The sequence below is a fragment of the Netta rufina genome, assembly GCF_964035555.1.
Source record: "Netta rufina genome assembly, chromosome: 4".
Taxonomy (NCBI): domain Eukaryota; kingdom Metazoa; phylum Chordata; class Aves; order Anseriformes; family Anatidae; genus Netta; species Netta rufina.
This window is the reverse complement of record NC_140127.1, coordinates 64,904,606-64,918,997: the sequence shown is the minus strand read 5'-3', so window position 1 is coordinate 64,918,997 and position 14,392 is coordinate 64,904,606. Positions and strand designations below refer to the sequence as shown.

Sequence of the window (14,392 nt, the reverse complement as noted above, 5' to 3'; positions counted from 1 at the left end):
ACTGAAGTCTGCATTCAGTTTTCATCCCTCGTATTGAGTGCTCCTGCAGATTGCTAGTCATGCCTTTCCTTATGCCCTTTCCTACTTCCTCTTGCAGCGTTTTGCTTCCCTTTCTCTCCTCCCTCAGATCTTTCCTTACAGCCTCATTCCCCCTCTCAGTCAGGTCCTGTCCTGCCTGCTAGTTCTGCTGTGGTCTGTCTCTGCTGTTGGTAAAGGCGACCTACTTAGCCTTAGCCAAAGCTCAACATTATGTTACCTGAGAGTATGTTTGTTGCCTTTAATATACTTAATTCCTGGTCTTGTAGCTCTACTAACCCAACTGTAACAACATCGTTTCTCACTATTGTGTGACCTTCCATTTCTGTTTTGCTGTGAAGAGCATCTGCTGGCCTCTTCCTAGCTTTATCCCATTTCACTGAGCCAGGAAATGGAGGGGAGTCATGGCAAACAGCTTGGTTAGGAGGAACTGAGACCTCTTTTACTTTTTTGAGCAACAAGATAGTTTCTTTTCCTTGTTTTAATGTTAATGACTTAAAAGTCTGCCAATGCACCCCAGTAGCTGCCAAGGCACCAGTTCAGCCTTCCCTCAGTGCAAGTATGTACTAGGGATGGAAATGCCTCCTTGTCATGTATGTGTGGGAGTGAAAACAGCGTGAAGACCTTTCTCATTTTCTTAGGGAAATTCCTACCCTGTTTGGGCGCAGGAACATCATTTTTTTGTTTAGGACAACAGAATTATATCCCTGTGTACTGCCACCAGTAGACTGTTAAGTGATTTGGTCTCTTAGAAAGCTTTGATCGTAGTTTTTTCCACAGACTGGAAATGGACCACATGACGTGGTACAACAGGACTCAGAAGTGACTGTGGTACTTCAAATGTAAGTCAACTGGGGAGAAGGACTGTGACCAAGTCAAGACATCCCTCCACAAGATACAATTGCTAGGAAGCCATTAGCATAGGAAGTGGCTCTACAGCTTTGTGCTTGCTAAAGGGACTGTTTTTCCCTTTAGCAATGGAATTTTCATTTGATCAGTTTTTGCCAAATTCCCTCTTCATTGAGCTCTTTGACTTTAGCAAATGGCCTGTTTCTGAAGCATGCTCTCTGGTCGAATTTTTAAAATACTTTTCTTCCATATGACATTGTGCTTAGAAAGGGGGGGGAAAGACACAAAGGGAAGATGGAAAAATAGAAATGCAAAGTGTCTCATGGGAGATGCTTGCCCTTACCATGTCATGCTAGTTTAAACACAGTTCCCACACATCACATGTCAAGCTGTACTTGATTGTTTTCAAATAGATGGCAAAAAATCATGAGAGGAGGAAAATGTTCTGTTTTGTGACAAGTTCTTCATTTGATACATTGGGTTCTGTAGCTGTCATAGCAAAGTCTGTTTTTTCATCAATTATTACAAATGTATCTGGAGTAAGTCTCTTCCCCATCTCTCTATTCCTTTGATTGTTTTCTTTGATATAAGTGTTACTGTTTTTTTTTTTTTTTTTTTTTTTTTTCTAAATCTATTGAAACAATGAGTTTTCTGTGGTGCATTTGCTGTATGATCCTCACTAGGCAATGAGGTTCTTTCTCAGTGGAGATTTAGATCACATCTGGAAATGCAGTCTGTTTCAAGTATTTTATGCTTTTCTGGCAGGAGAATGGAATACTTAATTTCATTTTTCAGCATAGGGTTATTCATTTCATACAATGAAGGGAAATTCATCAATATTGTCTTCAGCATCCAGAAAAATGATACTTACCATGACTGTTTCACATACTCTATTTATATTTTATATCTTTCTCATCACTCAGCAATTATTCATCTCTCTGCTTAGAGGTGAAATTCTTGTATTGAGTTACTATAATTTCTCTGAACTCCTGAAAGCAATTCAATCACTGAAAGCAATTGCTTTTACTTAAATATATTTCTTGAGACAGATTCAACAAATACCAATAACCGAGTAAAGGTTATTTTTTCCTGTTAATTTTCAAGAATATTTAGTGATGCTTTATAAGAGAAGCTAAATCAGTGTAGCTACATTTTAATATTCACTGCACTAATACTAATCACGATAGATTCTTGGAGATGGATGCAAAAATGATAGTGCAAGTAAGTGGGAATGCAGTTGAAGTGAAACATTAATTAATTCCCAGCTGTTATTAAATGTCACAAGGTATAGTTTTGCTGATATTTTCCTTTTCAAAGCACTTGGTTTAAAAACAAATAAACAAGCAAACAAAATCAATGTGATGTATTTGTCTATGCAAAATCATCAAGGTAATTATCTATGAATCTTTTGTATTGTTATGCTTAGTTTCACTGTAGTGTCTCTAAATCTGCATGTTTGAGAAAGATCAAAGTATAGAGCATAACGTTGGTGATAGACTGTACCCTGTTCCCACAGAAATCAATTTAAGGTCTTCCATTGGGTAGTGGGAACAGTGGGAGCAGAAACCAGCTTAGTATCATGATATGTTGTTACTCTTGCCATCACTAAAACAGCTTTTCTCATTTATCTTATCCTCTGAGATGTTTAAATTTTGAACATCAGCTGATTCAAATTTTATGTTTGGGGAATCCAGGCACTGAGATGATTTGTGTTTAGGGCACTGAAGTGGGATTCGGCAGATCTGGGTTTGTTCTGTCATGCATTTCCCATGTGGTCTTATGCAAATAATTTTTTGCCTCTCTGTGCCTCATCAGTAAAATAGGGTAATGCTACTCTTCGTGTTCAAAGGATTTGTTAACATTTGGATGGCTTATCTATAGTGGATTGCTGAGGGCCATATGAAAATGTACAATCTTATTTAAATATACTGCTTTACATATACATCCTTCTTTCATTTTATTGCCTCTACACCTGCTGCTTTCTTACAACTGCCTCATGGGACTCTTTCATTCTTTTTTTTTATCAGCAATCTTCCACAGGCTGGCCTTCTCCTCCAAATACATGCTTGCTAGGTCTTCTCTGGGTTTTAAGCTCACCAAAGCAGGTAACATGTATGTGTAGATATGTATTATGTATGTGTTGGAGGGGTCTTACGTGAGTTGTGCTTCAGGTGGAAAATATTTGGTGATCCACCTGACAAGTCTGTGCTTGGAAAACTACATCTTCAATGTGTTGTTGTTCCAGATTATGTCCATTTAAATGATTCATATATACACTTCGCAGTCGCAAAAATTCATATTGATGTCAATAGTGAGCATCTTTTACATGAAAAAAAAGAAGAAAGCCATTTCAGATACTTCTTTTGCAAGTGTTCAAAGCTGAGTAGCAAAATCAATACTGTGCACAATCTCATGTTGCAGTTAAATTTTTATTTTTTAGGAAAGTATATTATACTAGTAGATAATCACCCAAAAGTATTTCCGTAAGTGCTTGTTTTTGTCCACATCTTCCTTTGCAAAAATGTATGTTTGTCTGAGACTTTTAACTTAAGTCACACATATATTTAGCTTAAGTTACGTGATTGTAAAATGCAATGCATCTTTACTAGAGTGAGCAGCTCAGAGTTATACATTGTTCCCTATCAGTAAGTATTTGCTAGAGCAGTAAGGTCAATAGCAAATACAGGAGATTTAGCTACCTACTCTCTATTAGTTTAATGAAAGTGAGAATTCCAAATCTGAAATACTGAAATACTATTTCTTGGATGTCCTTGTGTGCACGGAATAGGCAAATGTTGACCCACTAATGACACCTGCTCTAAAACTGTTCTTCAAGTTTCATCTAGATGGGGCAAACAGATGAGTATATCTTCATCTAAGAGTATTAAATTTATGGTTGCTTTTTAGACAGCCATGCTTTCTTCAACAAGACAATAAGAGTCACAGTTAGCCTGCAGACAACTCCATTTTCCTTAATGAAACTTCCATTCAGACATTGTAGATATAAAGCCAGCCAACATGGAGGACCTGACGGAAGTGATTACAGCCTCGGAATTTCATCCCCATCACTGCAATCTCTTTGTCTACAGCAGCAGCAAAGGTTCCCTGAGACTCTGCGACATGCGGGCATCAGCACTCTGTGACAAACATTCCAAGCGTAAGTCCTACCTTATATTTAGCTCCAGGTGTCATTGAAGTCTTCTTGTTCATGAACAGTTTGGAGATGTATGAATACCCCAATGTGTTAGCTTCTTAATTGCAGGCACAGTTGAAAAGAAAACAGGAAAAAAAAAATCTTCTCATCCATACAAGTATCATCTATGAGATTGATTAGTGTTGTGTTTGTGACTGGTCTCCCTTTTGATTCTTACTGAAGGCATTATTGAAGAATCCACAACTGTTTAGCAAAAGACGGATGATTCCTAACAAATGAATTATTTGGGAGAGGGGCGTATTTAAGTAGGTGAGCCTACTGATTTGAATATACAGCTACTGTTCTAAATTCTGCACCAAGAAAATTCTGTCATTCAAACTCTTCATTTTCTGGATTCAAAAATATTGGACCAGATGACCGCCAGAGGTCCTTTCCATCCTCAAGACTTCTGTGATTCTGTGATACTTTTTCAATAATGTGTTTACATTGATACAGAGAAAATAATTAATGCAATAAGTAATACTGAGCAACTCAAAACAAACAAACAAAAAAAACACAGTATTGTGTTGTCATAGAAGATATCATCTGCTCTAATGTGATTTTATATATCCTGTATGACTGAGACAGAGCCACCAGTTCATGACAGTTTGTATTTGAAGCCTGTGTAAGAACAAGGAAGTACAATGTGAGGCTGTCTTTGTTCTCAAAGTAAGGGATGAAGGAAAATGTGCGTTTGTAACATCTTGCTATCAGGTCTTTGTAGCTCTTTGACAGAATATAGATTATCGCACCAGTACTATGGCAAGCCCAGGCATTTTGCCTTCTGCAAACAATCTGTTTATTCCTGCTCTTCTAAGAGTGAAAAACAGCAGACAAAGACATTGTGTCACGTGGCTGTTTCCTATGAGGAGCTAAGAACCTAATGAGCTGTGGTGGCTCTGCTTTAGCCACCTTCAGGACTGGGGCTTCTAGGACACTTCCATCTCACAGAAGTGGGTGTTTGGTGTCTTTGTGAATGTACAATCACTGGGGAGGAAATTCAGGAGAAATTCAAGAACTTTAGAGTTTTTTTTTTTTTTTGTAGAGTTTTTTAGAGTTTTTAGACTTTTTAGAGTTTTTTTTTGTTCCTACCTGAATCTTTTGAGGAAGGTGGGTCTTGCTGGTAGGAGAGGGGAAAGAAAGTGTTTGAAGATTTGTGTGACATACATGTTGCACAAAAGCTATATTTTTAACTGAAGCAGATGTATTAGAGAGCTTATGATTAGACCTTTTGGCTGCAAGGAGAATTGCATATGCTCAAAACCTCTTAGGATGAGATCTCCAATTATAGAAAATAAGCTTTCAGGACAATTTCCGAAGCAGACAAGTGTTTTATGTTTGTTACCTCTATCCCCTTATACTTGTAGGGAGAATTCAGTACCCTTAAGTGAAATGCAAACACAGTGTGATCTTGTGCATTGTTGTGGGTTATCCTTTCCCACTTGTTTTCTTCCTTAGTACATTCATTTCTTCCTGCTAATAGAACCTACTTGCCCCTGTACCTCAGTGCCAAATGCCAATCATAACCTATTAAAAACAACAATACAGTAACTGTGGATGAAGGAAGGCATTTTATCCCAGAAGGGAGCGTGGGGTCTAATGGTCATTGATTAAACCCTATTTTCCAGATCTATGAGTTAGAAAATAGCCATTTAATGTAGCATTGCTGCACTGAACTCAAGTCAAGCTCATTGAGAAGCCGAGTGTGTAGAGCATGTACAGTACAAAATTGAGAACCTAATGGTAGAGCTTACAAAGCGTTACAAGGAGTAGGCTCATGTACTGCTGATTAGAGTGGTTTCAGTATAGCTCTCAGTGGCATGCAAAACTAATTATGTAAAGCCTGTAGCAACCTAAAAGGATATATATTTAGAAACGAGCAATCTGGGAAATCAAATATTTGCATGATCATCTCTCTAGTCCCTTCTCAGTGCATCTGGAGCCTCTTTACCATTGCTTTCTGCATGGTGCACATGCATGATCAGTACCCTACTCTCCTAGCTCAGCTTGACTTCACACCTTTCCTCATGACTGACATGACTTTTCAAATAAAATAGGTACAACTAAAGTCTCTATAAACCCTCATGTTCTGCATTGGAACCCTGCTTTCTTCACTCTGTCTCATATCACGATGATCTGTACTTCAGATGCTGCTCTGAGATTGCAATAGATACTTGTACATGTATTTTACGGAAGAAAGGTTCAATGTAAAACTGATTAAAAGTACCTGGATGCTGAGCATATATTGTGAACTTCTGGTTTTACTCTTTTTCCAGGCCCTTTGTTATCCAAATCTCTGTGGTCTGGCTAAAAACTGTTGCAGCTTTTGGAGGAAAGGCCCTTCCATTTCTACAAGTCTAGAGTGTGCCATGAATAATTACTGTGTTGTACTGCATAAATAAATCACATGCTTAATATCTGTAGTGTAAGTCACTGACACAGGATGTTAATAAATTATACTGTTCTTGAAGATTCTGGTTTGCTAAATTCAGTGGTGAAATCTCTCTGTTCTGCATTAGTGACAGCAGCATTACAAGGTTTCCCTTATTAATCTTTCATGGCTCTGACATGGAAGAGACAAGAGACTTCCTCCATATCTGCTTATCCTTGGTGCCTATGCTGAGATTTATTAACAAGCTGCCAATTTGTGTGATGAGTTTTAATGGGACCTCTGTCCCTTAGAAAAACTGTCTCAAACCACCAAATCCATCCATAAGGCACTGAAAGAATATCAGGTCAGCAGCAGAGTTTTAAATGGTCATTGAGATACCGATAAGGTGTGATAGAATGTGTTGTTTTTCTAATAGACTACCTGGAACTGCTTCTTATAACACCTCTTTAATAGATCATGCAATTCTGGGTGAGCAATCAGAAGCAAAATATACGTGGCCGTTACAAATGGATATCCAGGAAAGCCCAATCTGTAACTGTAGGAGAGATACATACATAATACTGCTCCATGTTATTATCAGACTTTGCAAGTAGTAGGAGATAATTCCATCAAAATATTCTGGAGAGAAGGAGAAAAAAGATGCATGTGCCTGCTTATTTAGAATTTTAGAGGGATGGGAATAAGGATGAAAAAGGATGAAAATGTTCTTGCAGTCCACAGGGTTATAGGTAAAGATTTAAAATAGATATGAAAGTCAGACTTCAGCAGCAAGAAATAGGGAATTATTTAAATATTATGGGAAATATTAATATTTAGATTAATATTAAAATTTTAATCTAAATAGCATGGAATAAGGTTGTCTTTGAGGTATAATTCAGGCAATGTGTGGCAGCGCAATGCAGAAAGAAAGTATACTGGGACTCTCTGAGAGTAGCAAAACAAGGGAATCTAACAGCTGAAAAAGTATCACTGTTAGAGCAGTTATCAAGAAACATCCAAGAAGCAGAGGAACTACCCACTCTGTCCTTAATTTGAGGAATTCAGCTAACAAGGAAGACAAGCTAAGGACTTGCAGTAAGTTTTGGTGCAGTAAGACTCTCCTGACTGAAGCAATTTAAAGCACAACTGAATAACAAATAATTGCTAATTTGGTTTTGGTCGTGCATGGAGATAATATTCTTCCAAACAGCTTGTAGACTAAATAGGTAAATACTGCTGTTTCAGCAAATCATCTAATAAAGCAGACAGTGAAAGAAAACTGAGCTTATGCACATGAAGTCAAAAAGAAATGAAGAGCTTTTTCAGTAGTTCATCAGAATTACTAAACTCAGAATTAAGTGGAAAATGGAAACTTCATATTTATGCAACATGGAAATCTAAGTCACTCAAGTATAACTCTTATTGATATCCATTCTAATAGCCTTAATATCTCACAGTTATTGCATACTTCAGAAGATGTAATCTATTTAAATGTCATATGTTCCTTTAAGCTTTTTTTTTTTTCTGTGTATGTGTGTTCATTTCTTAATATATCTTTGCAAATTAAAAATCTATTTCTAATTATCCATTACCCATGTGCAAAATTTACATCAACATATTTCAAGGAAGGAGGAGCTGCATTTTCCTGTTTATTCTTTCTTGTGGCATGGTGGTCTTTAAAATACAAACTTTGGGACTGTCCCTCATCTTATTTTTGAGCAGAGAAGCACTTAGAGATGACAGAGAATCCTAACAGTCTATAGACTCCTCCTGAAAGGTGCAAAGCATTTGAGCTTGTTCCTTCCCCAGTTCCATAGCATGGATAATCAGTATCATACCCATATAGACTGGTCTTCAGAGCAATACAGGGTGAATCTGGGGTTTGGTTTGGGACCCAGATATGTGGTGGAATCCTCTCCTTTCCATGAGTTTACCACATTTTTAAATGAAATTCATGCATGAAAGAAATGCCAGCCCCTCCACTAGGATAAATACCAGTATTCTGTTGGTCTGCCCTTTAACTGAATTTGGCTATATTTTGTTGTTGTTGTTTATTTTTGATTTTAAACTTAATTCAGAGCTGCAGAAGCAACCAAAACAGAAATCAAAGAAAATATGCTTGAACGTGTTGAATTTTAAAAGTTACGTGAATGATATTTACTAACCTTTTAAGGGAGATTGCAATTACAGAGACAGGACAGCTTTCAGATTTCTGAGTGAATATGGATTATCTTTCATTTGCAACAGAGAACAACCAGATGCACAAAAAAGCCTGTGACAGAGTATCCCTGCTGGATTTGCTAATTAATATTGACCTTTCCAAATGAATGATGCTTATTGTATGACTGGAAGAGAGACAACTTGTTTTTCTTTTATGTGAGCTTTACATTGGAAATTCGCTTTTTATTTCTGCATCTGGTTTCATGTCAAGTTATCTGAGAGAGAGACAGCCAGCATTCTCCCTTTGTGCATTGAGAAGCTACTGTCAAAGTAATGTCCACTTCAGGCAAAATCTGCAAGGTTTCATGTGACAGGAGTGGAACTTATCTGAGCTTCTCTAATGATTTGACCACATGCTTTAATAAAAGTTTATTCTCCTTATCCTAATTATAGATTTATTTTTTAAGGATGCACTACAAAGACATGTATTCATTGCTGGTTTTATATCCACAATGAAAAAATGTACCTGTATCCTGATAACTTTGTAATTATGACTGTCATAACGATCTATTATTCCAATTTCATACATACTAAACTAGATCCTGGACAGGATCCTTCTTTGTGCAGGAATCTCACTGAAATTTGGTAGAAGACTGACTTTAACATGAGCTCCAGAGTTTCCATTCTGCTCAGTTTGTGTGAATGTATAATAAAGACATTCATAACATGGCTAATGAAAATTAGAAAATGCTTCTACAGAAATACGATTATGTCTGTATAACAGACATAATATTGTTGTGCAAGATATGTTAAAATTAAATCAGAGTAAGAAAAAGACTGATTTATGTACTTCCAGCTATCAAATAGTAAGAAGAAAGAGAAAAGCCTGAAGCAACGGTAAATGATTTATGATTGAAGAGGTGTTTCATTAACCCCTCTCCCCCAGCCACACACAGATAAAGCAAATAATTGCTGTAAGATTGCTTTAATTATTCAGACTATTAAAATTTCTGTCTTGTTTGCTTAATTTTTTTTAATAGCAACAAATACTGCTTTTCCATGTCTCTTGAAACCAACATTATTCTTTCAAGATCCTGTTTCACCGGGGAAAGAAAACATTTATTGCTAACCTTATGTATCAAGATTGGAAAGACTTATGCATGAATTTGGCTGTACAGGAGTAGTTTCATGTCCCATTACCTTCCATTGCGTTGCTCACAACACGTGGCATTAAACATGCACATAAGTCTTTGTGAGACTGAGGTTTAAAGAAGCTTGATCCTCCAGATTAGCCTCGCATTTTTTTCACTTCCTTGCTGTCTTTAGCACCATTTCTCTTTATTAACAAACTCACTGGCAAAGTTACATTAATAGAAGCAGCTCCATAGTGAAGCTCCCACCCACTGATCCTTAGCTATTGATCTGGCTTTGCCCTTCAGCACTAATGCACTGTCCCTTGTGGTTTGTGACAAGCTGCAGCAACTCACCACAGATGGTAAAACAGATTCTTAAATATTGATTTGGGGCTCCACTTTTAAAAGTCAGACTCTCTAGAGGTATTGATGAGAAGCCCAGTTTTAATAAGGGGTCATTGGATAAAGGAATGCGTTGCGGTAGGTGGAATTTTGGTCTTGAAGTGTAGGGATAGCTTCCAAAACTTACCCTTACTCACAGAAGGAAAATGATGTGTAAATGAACAGGTGCTCTCCAAATTTCATGAAAAGACATAGAAAATTGAAGTAATTAAAAAATAAATTAATTTTTCAGTTTAAAAAGGGATAAGCAAATACGGTGATCAGGCTATAATAATGTGAAATGTTAAGTAATTGTGGTTAGTTATTTATACTTATTGTCTAATCAGATAAATGTATTATAAGTTGCTTATAAAGGTGGAGAAAAAAAAATCCCATACACGTACATGTATATCTGTATTAATCCTCATAGAACAGAAAGGCAAGATTTTCACACTAGCAATATAACCTGATCTTGACAGAGAATTTCTGAAGGAGGTGAATATAGGAGTGGATTGGCTTAATGACAGACAATAAAAGACTAAGGGGTAGTGAAAAATAAATAGTAATGGTAAATCAAACTATTACCAGTAACAGCGAAACTAAAAAGGCATAAAGAGACCATGAATTTCAAAGGGAGCCTTGCACCTGATTTGATTCACTCATAATAAACTCAGGAACTTTTTAGTACAAAATCCAAAAATAGATTTTAAATTGTGTGAAGGCTATACCTGGGTAGACTAGAGGTCCTTCCAGCACTGTATTCTGGCTCTGCAATGTAACAAAAAATGTAAGACTAGAGAGAATGTACATGTATAAGCATTGTATGAGCATATACTAGTGCAAATGTACAAGCCCTTTGCAGTTTGCAATTGGAAACCTGGGGTTCAGATTCTCTAGCAAGAGTGAACTTATTTGCATTTAGCAGAGTTCAAATGGATTTTTTTCCTTGAATTTGTGCGTTTACTTTTGAACCCATGTATAATTTTTACTGTTCCCAATATCTATCAGTAAATCTTCTCTAACTTAATTAGGCACAGTGTGGTCTGCTCCTGCCTGTTCTGTACTTGCCCCTTTGTAGTTTCCCTTGGTGACCCCTTAGTTGTTGACTAGAAGAGACAGTGTACAACGGGAGCTGTCCTTCCCTATTCATCCTCCCTGTGCCACAATTACAGACCTCTCAGAGCACTCTTTCCTAGGCTGAGGAGTCCCAGTCTATTTAGCCATTCCCTGCATGGGAGTTATTTGATGCTTTTGGTCATTGTTACTGCCTTTTATTGTCTTCTTCAGTCCCCTACCGCTTTAGAGATAAGACCAGAGCTACACATACCTCAGGATATGATCACATCTTGAATCTAAATGGCACCAAAAAAAAAAAAAAAAAAAAGAACTGAAAAGAAAAATGCTTTCTGTGTTGGAAAATAGTAAGAAGTTGAAAATAGCAGAAAGAGTTGAATGAACGTATTAGTAGTTTTATATAAATTTCATGAAATTTAGCTTAGGTTTTGTATACTAAGCTTTATGAAAGTAAATTATGAAATTGTGGGGCAAATCACAGCTGTCCTGTGGAGCAGGACTAATTTGCCATCTAAATGTATTATAGTTAAGTTTTTAGTAAGGTTTTTAGCTTAGAATCATATTTTATGGGAGACATTTCATAAGTATAACCATATAGTCCAGAAAGTAAGAATGTTTAAAAGTGTTTATCAGCTCTCAAGACAGTATATTGCTTCTTGTCTCTCTTTCAAGCTGCTGTGGCCGATCTGTCCAGAGGGGCAGAATTCCTTCATTTCCGAGAACCTTTTTCAGTACATTTCAAATAGTTAATGCAGCCATTTTTATTTGGGATCTGACTGCAGGAAAGGCTCAATTTAGGTAATAAATTGTTTGGCCTGGGATTGCAGCTCTTTTCTGTGCTTATGAAACTTCAAGCCCACTGAGCAAATACCTGATCCACTGTACGTGTGTCTGGTTGAAATGCACCTACTGTTTGTGTAGGTATTATCTGTAACAAGTCCTTAATTCAACCCAACTGTGGGCCATTTGCATGCTTGGACAAAGAAAATTGTTCTCCCTCTCTTGTTCCAGCATCTTTCCTGGCTCTGGCATCTACAGTCCACCGCCCCCTCGTAAGTTCCCACTGCCTTTTTTCTGCTGTTCCCCAAACTGTCTTCACCAATTTGTGTGGCCCTTGAACAGGAGCTGGAGAATGTTCTACATCCTTTAGCTGTCTTTGGAGGGAGAGGGAGAGTTGTTATTTCATGGTGCGAGATTTCTGGGTCCTTAAATCTAAGTAATGGCTCTTATAGGGGTGGGAAGTGACTGTATGTGAAAATAGAGTCACTGCAATGGGCTTTTTTAATGGGAGAAGCAGTCAGCAGTGAGGAGTCAGTTGTCCAGTCTCACTTTTTCATCCAGTTGTTTTTGAATACTAACAGCATCCTCTAGGGGAAAAAAAAAAAAAAAAAAAAAAAAGCTTTTGAAAGTTATCCTTGTTCTTAAATAGAAAGAAAGTAGCTGTTTTTCTGTTATAGAGAATGGCTTTTTAAGGCCACTTATAATTTTATCCTATGAGTGATAGAATTTCTTATCAGCTCTGAAGCTGCTAAGCTTCCATCTTCAAGTTTTTTCTTTTCTTTCCTTTCAGATAATCACAAGTTCTGAAATATATGTAAGCATGATTCATCTTTAGTTTTCTTTTTAAATCTATTTGGCTTTGTAATAGAAAAAAAAAAGTTGTTTTTATCTATAGTTCTGCTTTTAGCTGGCAGTAACAGAAATTTTCAAGGTTCGTATCTTTGTGCCTTAAGGAGTATGCAGTATTATCATGGTCTTCTCCCTTGCAAGCTCTCTTTCTCTCTTTGTTTTGTTTACTGATATTTCACAGTAAACCCTTTCAGTTATCATCAAGTGCTCAGGCCTTGATAACATTTTTTTTTTTTTGCCAAACCTTGTACTCTGCGTTTCTCCCCTTTAAAAGAGATGGAAGATTTGTTTAACTGAATACAGTTAACATTTCTTTTATCCCATCAATCCATTATACACTTATAAATTCCTGTGGAAAATAAAAAGTAGCTCCAGATAAACTTTCATTATATTAGATAGATAGCTTTTCTAACCCCTGCCCCATATTATCTCAGATACTGTTATTGCTTTCCCTTTAAATAGATCTTTCTTCTCTGTGCTTTGAAAAACATTATTCACATTTGAATTTGGGAACCATCTGCCTTGCAGCAGCATTGTGAGGAGCTCATGGTTTTATTTCAGCCAGGCAAAAGAAAGAAGGTAAGAGGTAAAGGGGAAGTGAGAAGAGTGTTGAAAATTAAGTTGAGGCATTAGCCAAGGGGTCCTCTAATATAAAGTAAAGAAGTATGCATATTCCTTGTTGAGGAATACAGGATTGTGTGTGCTATTTTGGATTGTGACACTGCACCCACCATATGAGCCATTTTTAGCATTATTATTTTTTAAAGTTCACATATGCCAGAATTTATACCCTGCAATGATTAAACCTCAGGCCAGCAAACAAATTAGTAATTTTCAGTGGTACTGCAGTCTGGAGATCCCAATGACTCCATCAAAAATGTGTGCCTTTGGAAGAGGAACCAACAAATCACAGAAAAACCTTTTATGAGAGCATGAGCTGTTATGTTTTCTGAGGCTGAAGTTACATTTTGGCTATTGCTGGGATGATGGCTGGTTGGCTCCTAAAATATCATTTAGCTACAATCTACCCACTGCTCTTCAGCAGAGTGTGCACGGTGATGCTGTTTGATTTATCACTTGCCTGTGTTGCTAGCAGTTTGATATCCCTCCTTCATCTGCCACAAGTATGTATTTGAGAAATTGGAATATTGTACTGGAGTAAAATGTAGCTAGTGGAGCTGAAGGCAGTACCAGCGATACCTGGTCTCTCTCCAGACCACTGAAATGGGATTTCAAAGCATTCTTCACCCCTCATGGACCTTGTGGTTTGTATGATGTGTGTTGAGAGGAGTGAGAAATTCCACTCTACATGTTATCAGCAGTTTTGGCAATTAAAAGAAAAATAAGAAACAATATGCTTAAGAAAGGTTACATTTGCATGTGCATTTTGTCAGCCATTAGTTCTTGTTTAGAATTTAACTTGAAGATTAGGGTTATTTGTTCTTTATTGGATGGGTCTTGTCCAAACCATATACCTTCCAGGTCTGTGTAATCAGGCCCATGTTAAACCAAATGGGAAGTTTCAGTGGCAGCACCTATGACACCCAGAGTGCAACTCATCAGCTT

At 37.1% G+C, this 14,392-nt stretch overlaps 1 protein-coding gene across 1 annotated transcript in view; it reads left to right on the top strand.

The window, feature by feature from the left end:
• PPP2R2C (protein phosphatase 2 regulatory subunit Bgamma) overlaps positions 1 to 14,392 on the top strand; it is a gene marked incomplete at both ends in the record, with an annotated part of 131,588 nt that overhangs the window by 99,845 nt on the left and 17,351 nt on the right. Inside the window, 1 exon segment of the mRNA XM_084285814.1 lies at positions 3,878 to 4,042. Within this exon segment, the coding sequence (XP_084141940.1) occupies positions 3,878 to 4,042 (165 nt within the window).